Source organism: Thunnus albacares, chromosome 20, assembly GCF_914725855.1.
Source record: "Thunnus albacares chromosome 20, fThuAlb1.1, whole genome shotgun sequence".
In the NCBI taxonomy this organism is placed as follows: Eukaryota; Metazoa; Chordata; class Actinopteri; order Scombriformes; family Scombridae; genus Thunnus; species Thunnus albacares.
The window spans coordinates 10,176,919-10,195,638 of record NC_058125.1 but is presented as its reverse complement, the minus strand read 5'-3'; the positions used below and the strand labels follow the sequence as shown (position 1 = coordinate 10,195,638).

The window sequence follows — 18,720 nt, the reverse complement described above, 5'->3', positions numbered from 1 at the left end:
ACCACTAGCATCAACAATAGTCAAGTCAAAGAAAAGAAAAAATTCCTCAAACCCTTAAAACAATATCTAATATCTGATCTCCACACCATTCCAACCCTGAGAGGAGAGTTTTTGCTGAAAGGGACGCACAGACAAAACATGACAAGGTCAAAACCCAGTATAAGGCTGGCCTGTGTATGAAACGCTAGAGGGTTTTTAATTTGTACGTCACCTGGTTACCATCAGTCATGGACATTGCCAGCATTTTTAAGATGTTTGTTTTTATGTAAGTTTAAGTTTATTTATTTGTATAGCACTTTTCATACAGTAGTTGTAACTCAAAGTGCTGTACACATAAGAAAAACATTAAAAATACTTAAAATACATTGCACCAGATTTTGGGTGTAGACTATACTTCTGTATTCCTACGCATGCCATATACTGTATTACACCGCAGATCAGCTGTTTGTGTCAGAAAGTGCTTCTGTGGCGTAATACAGTATGTGGCATGCGTAGGAATATGGAAGTTCGACAGTTCTAACTACCTCTTACAACCCTGCTTCAAAAAATCTGAACTATCTATTTAATCTCTGCCATTGTATTGCTGTCAGTACATCCATGATTGCTGTCGGTTGGTGTGAAATGCATTCTGGGATACATAGCTTTCGGCCAGCTTTGGCTGCCTTCGGCTGACCAATGGTGTAACTCCATCACTCAGCTACTCAGTCAGTCAGTCAGTCAGGGACAGTTGTGGTTGTAGTGCTGGCTCTGCTGTTGCGGTCCAGCCAGAAATCATTTTAACTGTACTTACTGTGGTGCCTGAGTCTGTTTGTGTAATGAGTCTTTTTTTTCACATTGATTTTCAAGACACAAGCACCATCTACTGTATTTTTTGTGATACTGCAAAACAATTTCACAACAACAGCAACATGTTTTATCCCCATATTCACAGGACTGAAGATATTTTGGTAGATTGTTACTTAGTGGTGGATGAGAAGCTATTTTACATGTGTACAGTGTTATACTCCATGTTGGATGTTATAACACTTTTTGTAATTTGTGTGAGTTTATTTATTTAAAACATTTCTGTAGATTCATCAAATTCAGACTCACATCTGAACATTCACATGCAGAAAAGGGATTTATGTATCTCCTCATATATTGTGCCTCAATTTCCTAATTTCCAGTGTCATGGAGTCTGCATTAGTGTTGCTCCATCGTAGTTTTGCAGCAGCATAAAGTGTGAGATTTAAGGTTTGATGAAACCACATATTGCTGCTATTAAAAAACACTTAAAAACAAAAACTTTTATAACTTTCATGGATCACAATGATGAAAGCTTTCTTTAATATCACTGTATCAATAATATTCTTGCTACTGAATAAAAGAAAAAAATCATGGGATCAGATATAGTTCTTGTCTCTTTTTGTCTGACTGTTGAACTGAAGATAAAGTCACTTGGGGATGAGATTTTTTCTGTAACAGATATTTTAGAAAACACTGTAAGATTTCTGTTTGTATTACAACATAAAGCCACTGCTTTTTACTCTTTAAAGTCTCATAAATGAATCTCATAAATGAGTCTTCTAGTCCAGCGTGGTCACTATTCAACTGAAAAGACTGAAATGAGACTTTTTTAGAGCAAGAAAAAACTATTCCTGCTGGCATTCACACATCCATGAGTCCAGTCCACAACAAATGGTTTAAAAAAAGCTTGTCATTGTGTTAAAGTTCTCATTTATTTATTGGGATTTTGAAATTCTGAAATCAAATTTATTTTATGCTTCAATCACACATTTCACACACAGAAACACTATTCAAATATCTTTTTCTCTGTTTGTGTCTTTTGGGATGAAACTGCACTCTGTAACTTTGTGTGTTGGCGCCCTCTGCTGGCGAGGCTGGAAACAGACTGAATAACATTAGTAATAAAACAGTCTATGGCGGCTTTATGACACTGGACACTAAAAATATAATGTAGGAACATGTCTTACTGAGTCCAGTCTGCTATGAACAGATAATCTACTCACTGTTGTTCAGGATTTAGATCATTGCATGTTCCTGTTGATTTGTCAAGTGCAGTTTGTGGAGGGAAATAAAGTAAATCCATTTGAGAGATGTGCTTATCAATCATCAACTCTGGATTTGGCTCAAAATTTTCATTAATGCGAGTTTGTCTTTTATTTGTCCTCATTTGAGAACCAAAATAAATGTATAGTCTATTCATATTTTGACTTTTTTTTTTTTTTTTTTTTTTTACATAATAGACTAAATTGAATCTATCTGGATGCCTGATCACATCAGTGGAAATTGTTTTTTTTCTTTTTGATGATTTGAGTGAACTGACCCTTTAAGAGGTAACGGTAGTGCTGCAGAAACATACCAAAAGAGGGCGGTAGTTCATCAGTTATGAGCTATGAGTTAAATTTATGAATGCATACAGCAGGGCGCGCTGCGCACCGCGCTTTCAGCTCAAAGCAAACGAGATCCAGAAAAAACAGACAGAAATTATTGTTTAACCTTAAAGTGTGACAATGTTTTGCTTATTTCTCTTCAGAAAACTATTCCTCTAAATACTGTCAGAATGAAATCATCCACTGTCGACTGTTTTTACCTCCAATATTGTCTACTGAGAAGAAGTCCGCTTCTCTACCGTCATTTTCTAACAGTGTTGATCGAATTTGCATTTACACACACGCACACACACACAACGCGGACACTGTAGAGGTATTTACCCGCAGGCAATATCAGTTGAACGAGTCTTTTACCTATCTCTTCAATCTCTTTCACGTAAAGTTCACTGTCCGACAATACCTTTGAATGACAATAGGAGTCTGTGGGGGGCTGGCTGGCAGCCTTTCAATAGGCTGAATAAAGCGTGATCTCTAGGCACTGTTAAGAAAACATTGCATAAAAACATTAAGGAGACGGTCTGGCTGCAGGATTAAGCTTTAAGGAGAGAGGCTCTGGCCTACTATTGTATTCTAACATCTTGGTGCCAGTGTGTACAGCCTGCAGATGATGCAGTTGTTGAAAAAAAAGGACCTATAAGTGGTTGTCTTTTTAAACAGACAATACCTAAAGGCCTACAGAGCTGCATGATCTCCCAGCGAACAGGTAAATGCAAATCTGAAGGAGAAAAACAACTCCGGGCACTGAGGTATGCGTGCATAGGCGCTCTTGGCTGAAGGCTGGGTTTCACCACGACTTCGCCTGGAGCGCAAGAGGGGGGAAAACAGTGGAGCCAATGAGAAGGCGGCATCCAGCCCAGCGCTCTATAACTCTGTGTCACAGGAGCTGAGCGATGCCACAACCAAGTTTCTACAGCTGGGAGAATTTCAGTGGACTATAGAGCTCTCCAAAGACGTGCGTTCAAAGAGCGCACACGCACCAGTTCTCTCTATTTTTTGCGATTTTGCTTTGCGCAATCCACAACAAAAAAAGAATCCACCAGTGGACTTTCTATACTCTGGAGGGCTGCTTTCATCATGAGCGCCGGACAGACGTATGAGAAGAAAATTGCGAGTATTTTGACCGATCTTCCCGGATCTATGAGTTGCCACCCGAACTCCAAGGACTCTCCTACTCTCCCCGAGTCTTCCGTGACGGACATGGGCTACTACAGCGGACAGACGGCCCACGGCCATCACGAATATTATCAGGGTCAAGCATACGGACAACCCATGAACTCTTACCACCACCAGTTTAATCTGAACGGAATGGGAGCTGCCGGAGCTTACACCACCAAATCTGAATACCCCTATACAAATAGCTACAGACAGTACGGACATTACAACAGAGATCACCTCCAGGCCTCGCCTCCGAGCTCAGGTAAATGTTGAGATAATCAGCGGTTATTTCAGCGCGATTGTGTTTGTCTCTCTGACTTGTTCAGGCCAAGATATTCTTGTAAAAGGGCCCTGATTGCATGTGAGAACATTTATAATTTAATTTAAACTTTCACTTCAGTTTTTTAGAGCATATTTGTGTAAGAAATGTCAAACAATAAATATGCAGTGACATACAGAATGTCAAATCACAAGCCTTCTTTACAGGCGTCATGTCCCCATAAATTTTACCTTGCCACAGTAGTATTCACTTACCAGTATATTTGATTTACTATGTATTTACAGTTAAAAACCAACATTTGCTCAGTGGTAGCTTACCGGCTGGTGTTAATGTCATGTTTTAACAGCCTGCCTGGGAATGAGCCAGCTATTAACATCTGGCCATAAAACAATGATGGTTTGATTAAAGCTAATAATATTCACTCCATCAATTTTAACTTGTCACCACCGGCTTGCCAAATTGGAAATTTGACAGTGTGATCGCGTGATTTATTTCTTTTTTTTTTTTTTTTTTTTTGAGTGTTTGTTTTGTGTCATTGGTGGTTTTGAGGTTGCCATATTTTATATTTTGACTTCTTGCCATTTCAATGTGACAAATTATTCGTAAATATAACATTTTCATGCGAATGTTATGCTGCCAAAATTCCCACACAGTCTAATCAACATTTAGTTCTGATGCCTTCACTTTATTTTATGTTTTACATTTTGTTGTTGCTTAAAAGTCTTACTCAAAGGTCACTTTTACTTATTTATTTTGTTGTATTTTTTAGTGAAAGAAGAGCCAGAGCCCGAGGTCCGCATGGTGAATGGAAAACCGAAAAAGATCCGCAAGCCGAGGACGATCTATTCCAGCTACCAGCTCGCTGCTCTGCAGAGGCGCTTCCAGAAGGCGCAGTACCTCGCTCTGCCCGAGAGAGCGGAGCTTGCGGCTCAGCTCGGCCTGACTCAGACACAGGTAAGCTGCGTGACCCGATGTGACACCTGCCATTTTATAATCGATCTATTTCTAGAGTCACGTGAATCAATGCTTTCCAATATAGTCCACAATTTGCTCAGTGATTGTCCTCTGATGCGTAATTACGCACAGCGATTAAAACACTCTTGTAATAAAATAGGACAAAATTGTTTTTGTGAATGTTAAACGCAAGGTAGCATTTCTGAAAACCCTTAATATTACACATATTATTAGAACTCCATCTTTGAATTTTATGTTACTTTAATATTAATGTACACTCTTAATGTCTCAGGTCAAGATCTGGTTCCAGAACAGGAGGTCCAAGTTCAAGAAGCTGTACAAGAACGGCGAGGTTCCCCTGGAGCACAGTCCCAACGCCAGCGACTCCATGGCCTGCAACTCCCCGCCTTCCCCGGCTGTGTGGGAGAACAGCACCCCTCAGAACACCCCGATCAGCAGACCTCAGGTCGCGCAGCCGACGCACAGCTCGTCACCGCCATACCTGGAGGATTATAACAACCACTGGTACCAGCAGGGATCACACCTACAGCACCCGGGCACCGTGCACCACCCAGTCCCGCAGCAAAGTGTGGGAGCTGTTTATTGACTCAAGAGCAGATTCATCTCTCAAGTTTCTTCAAACGAGGTCTCTCCACAATGACTCTGCAGAGCAAAGGCTGACTGGACCGGAAGCAGGCCTGAAGTGAAACGTTGCTTTTGGTTGTGGATGATCAACAATGTTTCAGACCTGGGTTTTCCATTCACAAAGCACATAAGGGATTTCTGATCACTTGTGACAGCGTATTTAAAGGACATCTGGAGTGGTTTTTTAAATTATTTATCTCTTCTGTTGTATTTCTTTAACTTCTTTTGTAAATGAATATGCAAAGTTGTTTTTTTTTAACAAGTAGCCCAGCCACAACCCGAATATTGATAAAACTGTGCAGTTGATCCATGCTACATCCAAATAATGCATGTGGGTTGAAAGCGCGTCAAAAAAACAAAAAAAACAAACAAACAAAAAAACAACTCAGGTCATATTTATATGGATTTGTACAAAAACGTCGAAGGCTGTAAATATGTGTTTATATGCAGAACCACTATGATCATATTTGTATGAAACGAAACGACTGCACTGTGGTGCTTCCAAACCCCATTTTTATATTCATGTAATTAGTCCACTTGTTGCCTTCCTGTCAATTGAATAAAGGTGTTAATTGCATGTTGTGTGTCAAGCCCCTTTATAAACAGTCCAGTCGGACTTTTTTGAGATGTAGGAAAGATCAAGCAGCAGACTTTAACTGTGTAATCCACGAGGTCCAACTTAAACTAAAGTCTAAATAGTGCTGGAAATATTTCTTTACTTGTGACGAATCCGTTTGAGCCATTTCAACACTTTTTTTTCTTTTTCTTTTCTTTTTTTGGAATGAAAAAAAAAATTAGATCACTCATCTTGAATCAGGGTAACTTAAAAAAAAACCTATTGCATTGGAATCAGATTTATTTATAAGTTTATATAATATAATACTTATACTACTTAGTAATTAATTGTAATACGTGCAAATTTAGGTCTTAATAATTTCTCACCCACTTTTAATTATGGTAGGCTTACTGATTAATCATTTAAAAAATGTATTTAATTGAAACATTTTCTTATTAAAGGGGTAACTAGAGTCTCCAGAAATCTAACTAGAAACCTAAAGATCATATGATACAAACAGAGTTTAATCATCTGTTTCTTCTGTGTTAACCTCATAATCTAACGATCAAAACTGTTATCTATCTCATTAACTAAAAACTGGTTAACTTTGTTCTCGGAAGTATATGCAATATTAGTCACAGCTCGGTGAATGGACTCCCTCTGTTTTGGTGCGTGCAAAGCGCTGCAGCGTGAGGCGACAGACAAGCAGACATGTTGGAGTCACTCTGTTTTATTACGACTCAGTTGCCAGCTGATAACAAGAGAGAATTCAGCGTGTTGCAGAGAGAGAGAGAGAGAGCGAGAGAGAAAGAGAGAGAGGGAGAGAGAGAGAGAGGGAGGGAGAGAGGGAAGGGGGGTTGGGGGGGGGGGGGGGGGGGGGGGTGGAGGGGGTGTCGGGGGGCGGAATTATAGGTCTGTTGCCGAGAGGGATTTCGCGCACACGCACATCATGATGGATAAAAGCTCTGCCAAAATTGAAGGTATAAGAAAACACACCCCCTTTGTATTTTTTACTGCTTCACTTTAGACAAAGGATTTAATTCTATTGTATTTTGCAAATAGTTTTCCTGAAAACAGAACCAAGACTCCGGATAAGAAGATTTTTTTTGATTCATTCCACAACGCACATTTTACCCAACATTCAAGTAAATGCGCCCCTCTGTGATAAAACGTACACATTTTCTTTATTTTGGCACTTTTTTTTTCTTCATGTAAGACTAGAGGTGAAAAAGCCTCGTGGGAATGACTCTTGCACGCATGCAACTTGGGTATTGAATTGATGTGAATTAGGCGAGAGATGCAAAATAAACATGACAACTACCTCGATAATGACTGTTATGACAGCGACAATGAGACAGTCACAGAACAAAAAAAAAACAACCTTTCTGTGTATTCGTTGCTATACTGGACAAACCGCTCACTTTGGCTACACATACACACACACACACACACACGCGCGCACACACACACACACATGCACAAAGCATTTTTAAATCTGCTGCATAAAACATGACATGATGGAGAAACTGCTAATAGCGACCTTATCCACATGGACCACCAAGGCGCCATTACGCACTTAAAGAAAATGTACTCACGGCTTTAGAGGTTTTATAACCTTTTCTACGGCTTTTTGTAATTGGATTGGCATGCGCGCGGGACTGGAGGTGTGACTATATGAAACTTTATTGCAACATAGTGTCATTACAATAATGTCAGAGCCTTAAAACTTTAGAGCTTTAACGCTCTGACTTACAGAGGTAAACATTTTATACCTTACATTTTAAAACGTTCATCTGAAGCCATGAATTCATTTTTAAAATTATCTTTTTAAATAAAATAAAATTAGATAATGTCACTTTTGTCAATATGGGATTTAATAGAAAAATATGTTGGGATAAGACATATGACTGCGTTATTATCGCCATTAATGAAATAATAACAACAATGATAATAATAATAATAATAATAATAATAATAATAATAATAATAATAATAATAATAATAATTTTACATTTTATACCTTTGGTAGACATACCTATTTGAAGAAAGTTTTTTTTTACATATATCTACAATAAGAAATAATTCATTAGAAGCAATAATAATAATAATAATTAATACCTTGATTAATCTATCTATTAATCTAATAGGAAATGTTGACAAAGCCTATACACATTTTGGGGATTTTAAGGCATCTAATGGGAACATTATATAATGTAAATAATATTTTTTAATTATTAGATTTATTTTTAAGATGAATTCAACTGGATGTTTGTCATAATTTCAGTCCTGCATCTGTTATTAAAATATTTAGAAACAATTCCACATAATTTCTCTCATATGATCACGTGAAAGCATTATTTATCTACTGACCTTATGATTTCAGTTATGTGAAATGTAATAAATAAAACCTTTTGGACCAAAATCAAGATATTTCTCTGACAGATTTTGACACCTCTGACATTTAATTTATTCCAAAAAAAAAAATTAATGTACACATTTCTACCAAACTTCACACACATTCTTTCATCATTTTGCCACAAAAATGTGTCACAATCACTAATCTTATTTCCCTAATGTCTTCCCTTTGGTTTATTTTCCTGAACTCAACACCAGTTGTCTACAGTATCAGTCATCATGTAAGTGCACTGCGCTTCAACTTGCTGATGTGACAAAAGCAGAATGATTACTATTGCCTTTTAATATCAATGAAATCTCATCAAGAGTTCATACGATCCCCCCTCGGTGGCTCCCTCAGCGTGTGTGGCCCTCGGCTGCGGTTGTCAGGGGAAACATTTGTGCCGAAGACAAACGTGTGCTCGCTACAGGCTGCACTTGTGTGTGGGGGCTGTCAGATATGTCCATATATGTCATCTCAAAACATTAACAAGTGTAAGTAGCCACGGAGGTGGGGGTGAACTGTTGAACTTGAATGTGATCACCCTAAATAGAGCCGGTGCCCCTCTAAGCCCCTCTCCTCCTCTCCCCGCCTGCAACAGTCAGCAGCGTGGTGTCAGCACTTGTCTCTTGGGGTGCAGCGATATGGGTTGAGATGGAGGTCGGGAGCTCTTCAGCAAAGCAAAAATGCACGCATGGAAAGACTTCCAGCAGCTGTCCAACACATAGCCCGGGCCCGGGCCGAGCCTCTGCTGCATTAGGATCACTCACTGTCTCCATTTTGCTGTAAACTCGGATGAAATGAAGGGAGAAAGGCATCCTTGACAGCTGTGGACTCGAGAACCCTGGCTGACCTCAGGCCTAGGCTGGGCTGTGTTGAATGGGCCGGGGTGTGTGCTGATGCTTCACAGCCAGTCAATCTCATCACATCCTGATAAAACGGTGATGGTGCTGCTCCAGCATAAGCTCACCTTGACCTAAAAAACTGCAAATGCGGCCTCCAGACAGTGGTTTCAGCAAAAAACACAGGCATTAAAATGTAACAGAATAAGAGAGAACATAGATAAAGAGTTATATGGCGGTGTGTTATTCCTGCATTTTCACGTTTTTGTGTTTTGAATCCAACCTCAGTGTGTGTGTGTGTGTGTGTGTGTGTGTGTGTGTGTGTGTGTGTGTGTGTGTGTGTGTGTGTGTCCTCCAGCATGCCTTTCTGCCTGCCAAACTGTATTCCGATTTTAATCCCTCCAGAAGTGTGCATTATGCCCCAAGCTGAGTCGAGCTTTCCTTCAGATGAAACCAAATCATGCATCCATTCTCTCTAACAGGGAAGCTGCTCACAATTACCCGAGATGTCAGATCACTCAAGTTAATAACAATAATCACCCCAGAGACCTGCGTTGCCATTCGCTCATTTAAAGCAACTGGGATTTAATAACAAGCTATTTTCCCCTCTTATTGCTATCCTGCAATTAAAACCCATCAGACACCTCGTATCTGATAATCCATCCACAGCATTGATACTCTCAGACTTGCCTTTATCATTACCCTTCAACCCATCTCCGTCCCCCCTCTCTCTCAGCTTGTCTATTACACGAGGAGCCTTTTCACTTTCCTTTCAATCTGCCTGCATGATAATTGGCCCCCCTCGTTTGAAAGGTTTTACTCCGTCTGTCCAACTCCGCAAGCCATTATTCTAATCTGGAGATGTGAGATTGCCTATAATTTTCCCTGATGCCCCGTCACTTGGTTCAGCAATGCTCAGCCTCTTCTTCCTCGGGCCCGCATGTTTAACAAGGCACATAATGATCAGGAATGAGGCAAGGGCACTGAGGGTGTATATATAAAGAAGGAGATGTTAATGTAACACAATGCGTGTCGTTATGTGAGAAAAACAGCGAGTGAAAACACACAGGGCTCTGATGTGTCTTTGTTCTTCAGAGCAACACCACTGCAGGCAGGCAGGCTCTCCACCTCCTGGACAAGACTGCAGTTCTCTAAACTGAGGTAAGACAGGACTGTATGTAGTATGCATGGCTGACTGAGAGCTCTGGTGGAGTGGTGAGGATAGCAGCTTTAACCATGTTATTTATGAATGCAGTCAAGCAGCTAATATGTGTGAGGCTTTGTAATTAAACAGTGTGTTTTCGTTTTTTAAATGATGTAATTAAAGCCCCATTGATCTCAATTATATTCATATTTATTTATAGTTAGACTTGGCTTTATCTTGCATGCATTATATGATTGCAAAGTTGGAGCAAGAAGTGTGAAAAACCCTTAAAAAAAAGTTATTGGATGTCATCATCCATTAAAATGACATCACACATAAAGAGCTACACCTGTAATAGAAATATAATGTAGGCTCTTAATAACTGTCAGTGTTGCTAAACTCAGTTAAGAGAAAGCGTTGCCATGAAAACTGCATGTATGATTGGTTGGTTATTTTTCTAATCCCCGTGTGTGACATCAGACAAATTGTATCTAATGTCTACCAGACAGCCAAGACAGCAGAGTGATGAATGAAAAGGATAAAAAGAAGTCATTGGATGTGTCTTTAAAGCGCTACTCAGCTTCATTAATCAGTGCTCAGCCCCTCTGTTAATCAAGAGCATCAGGCCACATTGCGGCAAAAGTGTTTGCGAGGATATAAATAACTAATTTTCTGTGTTTAAACAGTATAAGCGCCAGAATGTGCAAATCAGTGCAAACGACTATATATCAGCCGCAGTTTATTGGAGGGATAGCACGGGCATTTATCATTTCATTATAACAACGGCGAGTTTGCAGTTTGAGCTCACTCGAGACGAAAATGAAGGAAAATATCGTTAAATGCTGGCTTGCACGTGCCCCCTCCTCTCCTCAGTGCACGTGTTTTTCGGGTGAGAAAAAGGGGGGATAGCGAAAAGAGGGGATGTTGCTTCAAATGTCGTTTTAGTTTCAGTGTAAATTATAGACTTTGTTTTAAAGAAAGCACAAAACGCAGCCTAGCTGGGGGGGTTTTTGTTGTTGTTTTTTGTTTTGGTTTTGTTGTTTTTTGTGTGTGTGTGTGTGTGTTTTTTTGAAATATCACAATGTCTTTTTTCTGTAACATTGACTTTCTAATTCAAATATACAAGTTGAGAAACATTTATCACCACAACCCATTTATCTAGTGCGTAAAAGTTAAACACTGAACACAACCACCGTGCGTAAAGGTGGCGCGCCGCATCCTTTTGGTTCACCATTCCTCCTGAGAATTATTTTCCTTTAAAGAGAGGGTATCCTGTCGGCTCTAACTCATCCCAAAATTCTGCCAACTAAAATTAACATTCGATAAAATAAGCAGAAAAAGATCTTTTTCTAATCAGGAATGAATCCCAATATGTTTTGGCAAAACTTGACTGTCTCTCTAACAGCCAAAATTGAAGCAGATGTGGAGGTTTTTCATCCATCGCAGCGCACTAAGTGTTGATGGAACAAAATAATATTTGATGTCCCAGCTATGAATTATCACACAGGCTGATTTGTAGTTTAACAAACCTTGATACAGTCATATATAATTTATCTGCAGATCGGGAACGCCTTAACCAGCTTTTGTTCATGAGACTATTATGTCTCACAGTTGAATCCGGCTGCCATTAATCTAGACTTCAATAAGCAGTCAGCGTCTCTGTCACAGTTGGATGAACAGAATCAAACACTCAACTATTTGTCATTTAAAATATTAGACACCGAGAAACATTGAACCGATGAAGCAGCCGTCCAATCAGTAAAGTGAAACAAGAAAATCATAATGACGTCAATCCAACAGCTATTTATTTGCATAACGCTTTTAGCATTTGTTGGACAATGCAGCTGAAGTAAACCCATGCACACACACATTTATTTATTTTTTTTAAAAAAAGCCTTTATCCAGAGTCTCTTATTAAACTGCACACACACACTAAGTCCACATTTCAGTGAGCTGTGGCCGTGCAACAGAAGTTGCAGTGACATTATAACAAATCTAAAAAATATGTTTGATGCCCGGTCGAATTTTGCGGATAGTCAAGAGAGAGAGAAAAAAACATTTAAAACACACACGAAATACAATGAATATGAACAAGTTCTATTAAACACACGTTTCAGTTCTGTCGGCTGTGACTGGGAGGAGGCCTACAGGGCGAGTTCAGTGTAGCCTGAGTGCGCTCAAAGGCCGCGCACTTGGCCTGCACGACACGAAAAACAATCCACTCACATCATCTGATGCCTGGGCATCGCGTCCTGATGCGGATGGTGGTTTGGATACCAGTGACCAAAACTGTTCATGTAATTGTTTGGGTGCATTGGTGCTCCTTTGTTCGCCATGGAGACCTCCCAAAGCTGAGGCAACCCGGGCGAGCAGGGAGAGATGGAGTTGGTGCTGTGGAGATGTTCCCCCTCTGATCCGCTGGAATGCTTCATGATCTTTTTATACTTGGACCGCTTATTCTGAAACCATATTTTCACCTAAAAAGACAAAAATGCGCATAATTGTCATTGTGGTTAACAATCAGCAGTTATATAAAGGAAATAATACTGTGAATGGCTTTTTATTAGCACATTTCCCCAAATTTAACTCAATAGACTTTTCAGAATTGGCCTTAAGTGAAAATTGTAAACAATAAAAAGGGAAAACTCCTCATAACTCGCATCTTTTCTGTGTTTTTTTGCAAATCCGAGGCCTCCTATTGGTGTATTGTTAGCCCATTCAGGCAGCTGGTTGAGTGGCACTTGTACTCCATTAAAGCTGAGCTCTCTTATTGTTCGCTGTTTTATGAGTCCAATGGTGCATGAGTGTGACAGCAACAAGCCGAGACTAAGAGTATTGTTGTGAAATGAAAACAGCCCAAAGAGTGCTTGGATAATAAATCCGCGCTGTGGTGGGTCACTGAAATTTCTGCTGATTCAAATGGCTATTTTTACACTAGAACAATGGTGTGAATATTCATAAAAAAAATCATCAAAGAGCCCTCTGAATCAAGCTGTAAACATCCGAGCAACAGCAAGGCGGCATAAATGGGAGATAATTGCTGAGATAAGTCTTGAGGGATTAAGAAAAATGCGCAGGAGGGAGCTCAGATGACAGAGTGGATTCGTTTGTTTATCTGATATTTTGAAACTATAAACGAAACTCAGGCAACATGGTCATTTTCGTCATGGAAGGAGGGCAAGATAAAGAGCAAGGTGCCACGTGAAGACTTCATTTTTGTCCCATTTGAGACTGATACAGCGACACGTGCACCTGTTTGGCCTCCTAAATATGTTTACGCATGCATGCAGTCATATTTCAGCCATATTTCCCCACATTTAATTCACATAATGCGTGCGTATATATTGTATTGGATCGTGTGTGTGTGTGTGTGTGTGTGTGTGTGTGTGTGTGTGTGTGTGTGTGTGTTTATGTGGAATAAACAAATAAAACTGGTTTAATAAGGTATCATGAATAATACCCTCTTGCATAATTTCTTCCTGATTCAGCCCTGATTTTGCAACCTTGTAATTGCTTTTATCTCTCTCTCTTTCTTTCTTTCTTTCTTTCTTTCTTTCTTTCTTTCTTTCTTTCTTTTTTAACTTTTGATGATTTAATTTTTTTTTTTAAGCTGTGGTCATGCTTCATTCACACAGATCACTTCAAGGACCAGGGTTGACTAAGGAAACATATCCACGAAATTAAGTCTAGTAAATAAGGCATGCATTAAAGGATTAAGTTACAAATCACAACAATTTTGGTTTTTCATTTGATGTGCAGACCTGCTGTGATCCTTAATAATAGAGTAAATAAGAGATTTCCTTCTCAACCGTGTTGGGCAATTAACCAACAACACCCTCTGTCTCCCAGAATTTTTGTTTTCACTCTGCTTTAGGATGAATTAATTTAAGACATTTGAATACAAAATATAGGCTTATAGAAAATGATTCTACAAGTTCTAATAAGTCACTAAATGATAAATGTTGCAGGCTCGACGCTTGTGCCAAATAATTATTTGAAAAAATAAGAATTAGCCTATACCATAATTAATAATATAGTGCATTTAGACTCTAAACATTCTCTGTGTCCACTCAGGTCTGCTGTGTGAGTTGAAGGCCCACCTGAGTCTGGGTGAGCCCCAGTTTTGCCGCCAGGTCGGCGCGCTCCGGTAAGGCCAGATACTGGGTCTGCTGGAAGCGCTGGTGCAGAGCCTGCAGCTGCAGGCTAGAGTAGATGGTCCGAGGCTTCCGGATTTTCTTCACCTTGCCATTTAGACGAATATCTCTGCTGTCAATGATCGTGGACTTGTCGCGATCTGGTAGATGGAACAGAAAACAAAATGAGTTAAGACAAGAGGAGCTTTGATTTATAACATTTCATCTTCAGGCTGCACGTAAAAAAAAGTGACAAATGCCACATTTGAACAGATTTTCAACTTCCTGGTCTCCTGTTTTTAAGATAACGCAATTTAACCTCTGAAACAACAGGAGAGCACTGATGAAAGGCTCGATTTTTCAGATGCAATACAAACAGGAAATATGATGCCTGAATACTGCAACTAACAGGCCTCACACTGCATACTGTAAACACAAAAGAGCCTGAACGCAAAAACTAACTTAACTCATCCGTGTTTTACTTGAATATCACGAAAGCATCATGGCCATAATTGTTTTGTTTACTGCGTTAAGTCTACCTTAAATTAGGCTCCATGTTTTTAGTGAGAGATTCAAATAGTACTGACAACAACTTAACCCTGGTTTCACCTTTATATTACAGCGAATGCAAGAAGAATCGTTTTCAAAGTGAGAACTACCACGAAGGATTTCTATTTTCTGGAATCGTTTTTTATGTGCACTAACAATGAGGGTAAAAATTGGTTCTTGAGGTAGGCCCATGCCGGCTACACGGGCCATAATTGGACTTACCCACAGAAAATTATGGTCAATAAAATTAATAGCACCATCAGCCTTCATTATATAACATGAGTGGTATACTAGTGGTTGAATACTGGGGCCTTGTTTGGACATTATGAGAGTAGGTCTATAACGTCCTTACACGTTCAATATAACATGTTATGCAAAGAAAATTCTATTTTTTGGTAACTTGCTAGAACATCAAGTATTTTTTCTCGCCAGAAAATTGTGCGCCCTGTGCGTAATTGCGCGTGAGCATGTTGTAGGATCATAATTTTACAGCCATTAATGATACAACATTTTAGACCAGCTCGATTTGACTTTCTCACATACCTGTCTGTTCTAATCTGCTGTGGGCCAGACTGCTGCTGTTGCTGTGATTGTTGTGCTGGTAGGTCATGTAGGCAGACTGGGGATGAGTGTTCATCGCGCCGGGGTAGGCGTAGCCCAAAGATCGGCCATAGGACGCGCTGGCAGGAAAAGGACTTTCGTGCTGGGAATGCCCAGCAGCATGCAAGCCATGGACGGGGTAAATGTGAGAGAGTCCGGGGGAGTGCTGCTGATGTGCCGGATGTCCGTGGCCAAACTCTAAAAATGCCGATTTGGAGGGATCTGAGGCATTCAAACTGTCAGGCATGAAACCCACAGACATCATTAGCTAATACGCGAGTCCATAAACCCGTCGCTCTGAAGAGGCTTTCATGAGTTCTGTCGGACAGCGAGAAAAAGCTGGAGCAAATCCACACTTATGTCCAATGCATTTCTCGTGACAAAAAGTTTTCCGCGGTTATAAGTTACAATGTGCATGTTCACAACCGTTTGGGAGGCGAAAATCGAATAAAAGCGAAAGCGATCCTTCTTTACATCACTGGAGGAGCTGACATGGTTCTTCAAACACCTCCTGCCTGCAGAGCCTCAAACATACTGCCTTCCATCTGCGAGCTCTCTGATTGGTCTTCAGCAGCCAGCTGTCACCGGAGCTCCACCATTAACTTCATTAACATATGATACAGGATGCAGCTCTTCAGCCAGGAGGAACCTCCTTCTATAGATTATGAAATAATCTATTATTTGGACATAGGTAGAAATATCATTCTTGTATATCTCAGAATGAAATGAACTCTATCAAATAACAATACAGAAAGAGTAGAATTAATATTATTATATTTCCTTCAGAAGATTTAATACGTTGTAGAATATTTGGCTAATAATTACAGAGCAATAGTTTCCTTTACTTTTTTACAATATAATCTTATATTGTTACTGTGAAAATTTAGAGCTACAAAAGGCAAAGTTTGATAATTACCCCAAAAAACATCTCTGATGCTTTCTCATGGATAAAAGCAATGCTTAATGTAGGAGAATTAAATAAAAGTATTAGCCTTATCTGGTGCTGATAAAATAAATAAAATGTGACCCGACATTGTTTCATACCCTGCACATAATTTACGCCAAAATGATCCCGCCTTTCTCCTTCTATTTAATTAATAGTTTTAATAGTGAAATAATTCGCTAAATTTATTGAAAACTTGGCATCAGCAGAATCGAATAGAGGACAAACAGATGAATATTTAATTGTTACCACTGTACGAAAACACTGTTTTCCTCTCTGGTGCAGGCTAATTAAAAATGAATAAAGAGTTTCTGAGACTGCAGTTACACTAAAAACTTCGTGGTAATTATTTGGAATTTTCCTCCTTTAATTCTGCATCTAATAGAAGTTACAGAATTTTTCATGCTGAAAAATCAAAGACAAAAAATTTATTATCAACAGACCAAAGATATTTACTCCACACCTTCATAAAAGCTTCATTGTGCCTGTTTTTGGAAGACAAACTAGCAAATTTTACTGCACATTTAATACTTTTCATTCTTAGCTTCAACTATAAATGGCCCAGGCTTACTGATGACACTGTCTGCAATTAATTTCCAAAAATGCTTTCATTCCTAGTAGGGAATTGATGAATATACATTTAATAATGTTCATTAATTTAAATTATTGAATCAGAACACACCAAACATTTATTGAAGCAATAAAAAACTACTAAATAAAGTTGTTCTGCAAAGCTGTTGTAGCTATCAATATAATCTGTATGACTGTATGAAATTCATCATTAGCTGGCAGTTTTATATGACACAAACATACTCAGCTCACATATCACTAATATTATTTCTGACTAAATGTCAGGGTTCATGAAGTAAAGAAGACTAATATAGGGAAAACACAAGCCTGCCAAAAGAGGGCGGGATTGTGGTGCAGACTGCAGAGTCAGCAAAACTCACAAGGTGCACATGGATACAGTGTGGGAGTGGGAGAGAAAATGGTCACCACAGGCTCAAAGAGCAACCCTGTCTATTGACTGGCTCTCTACCAGAGTGAATACACAGGTGGAGAAAAACAAACCGGGGGCAGGGGAGAGAAAAGTGTGGATATCCTGCTACTGAGGCTATATTTTCAATTTTTTAAAAGTGTGTGTGTGTGTTTTTTTTCCATCAAATCTGATAGAGTCACCATGTGCAGCCTTCAGCTAAATCACATGTAAGCTATGGTCAAATTATAAACAGAGTGTTTGGTGGGTTGAGCGTGGTGCTGAGCTGCTGTCCAACCCCGTCATTTTGGTCATGTCCTACCCTGCCTGCAACTACTGGGAATCCAGCAGCACTAAAAGGCCTGCTGGGGGCTGGACCGCTTCCCGATCCCCACAGGCCTCAGCCAAGCAGCCAGCCAGAACAAAGCCACAAATTATTATCATAGTAAAATTTCAGTCACAATAAAACAAAAGAGCTGCTGAGAGGCCAGTTTCATATTGTTGGGACAAGTTTCTGACATCACACATGAGGCCTTGCAGCTGTAAATCCTCCCTGGGAAACTATATCACTAAAGAATGCAATACTGTGGTTTTCTATTAGGAATTTATTGGTGTTGGGATTCTGGTGGCAGTTATGTATTAGCATTGACTGATAGGTTGCTGCAGTATAAGAGCAGGTGTTGCATTTAGAGCTCAGTCTTTTCCGTGGAAAAAACAACCTTTTTTGACACATGAATGAGATCAGTGAGGCCAAATGAAGAAAAAAAAACAAAACAAAACAAAGCACAAAGCTTTGCAGACACGCACTGCATACGCACACGCTCTCTTGTGAGGCACTTCAGTGGCTGAATGCAAGGGGATTGAGGCCTGGATGTGAATATCTGTCAAAACCATGCAGAGCAAAGGTGTGGGCATGTACGAGGTGTATGACACAGAGAGAAAGCAAGGAGAGGAGGCTCTTTCAGGCTTGTAATTATGTCTGTATTACGGGTGCAGAACAAAGGCAAGCCCTGCAGTCATATAGGGCAGGGATGGGTCTTCGCCGTGGCTCTCTTAATACACGCAAAGGGATGATGTTTAAAACAGTCACACTCCTGAATGCAACCCAGACTCACTGGCGTCTACTCTGCTGCAACAGTGCACATGGGCATACGT

The 18,720-nt window shown here is 39.7% G+C and overlaps 2 protein-coding genes across 2 annotated transcripts; one reads left to right on the top strand and one right to left on the bottom strand.

The window, feature by feature from the left end:
- Nucleotides 1–3,272: 3,272 nt before the first annotated feature.
- On the top strand, nucleotides 3,273–6,004 carry dlx3b (distal-less homeobox 3b). Its single transcript, XM_044337859.1, has 3 exons — nucleotides 3,273–3,810; nucleotides 4,598–4,782; nucleotides 5,075–6,004. The coding sequence occupies exons 1-3, from the start codon at nucleotides 3,468–3,470 to the stop codon at nucleotides 5,387–5,389; spliced, it is 843 nt and encodes a 280-aa protein (XP_044193794.1). The 5' UTR covers nucleotides 3,273–3,467; the 3' UTR covers nucleotides 5,390–6,004.
- A 6,143-nt stretch (nucleotides 6,005–12,147) lies between these two features.
- On the bottom strand, nucleotides 12,148–16,285 carry dlx4b (distal-less homeobox 4b). The gene is made up of 3 exons (XM_044337994.1): nucleotides 15,590–16,285; nucleotides 14,465–14,658; nucleotides 12,148–12,841 (listed from the first exon to the last, which is right to left on the bottom strand). The coding sequence occupies exons 1-3, from the start codon at nucleotides 15,909–15,911 to the stop codon at nucleotides 12,587–12,589; spliced, it is 771 nt and encodes a 256-aa protein (XP_044193929.1). The 5' UTR covers nucleotides 15,912–16,285; the 3' UTR covers nucleotides 12,148–12,586.
- Nucleotides 16,286–18,720: the final 2,435 nt, after the last annotated feature.

Bases quoted from the DNA above. Each gene is read 5' to 3' on its own strand.
- dlx3b (XM_044337859.1), top strand. From the start codon at position 3,468: ATGAGCGCCGGACAGACGTATGAGAAGAAAATTGCGAGTATTTTGACC. The intron at 3,811-4,597 runs GTAAATGTTGAG...TGTATTTTTTAG, and splicing joins GGCCTCGCCTCCGAGCTCAG to TGAAAGAAGAGCCAGAGCCC. The intron at 4,783-5,074 runs GTAAGCTGCGTG...TTAATGTCTCAG, and splicing joins TCGGCCTGACTCAGACACAG to GTCAAGATCTGGTTCCAGAA.
- dlx4b (XM_044337994.1), bottom strand. From the start codon at position 15,911: ATGATGTCTGTGGGTTTCATGCCTGACAGTTTGAATGCCTCAGATCCC. The intron at 14,659-15,589 runs GTATGTGAGAAA...TCCATCTACCAG, and splicing joins CAGCAGATTAGAACAGACAG to ATCGCGACAAGTCCACGATC. The intron at 12,842-14,464 runs GTGGGCCTTCAA...TTGTCTTTTTAG, and splicing joins TGGGGCTCACCCAGACTCAG to GTGAAAATATGGTTTCAGAA.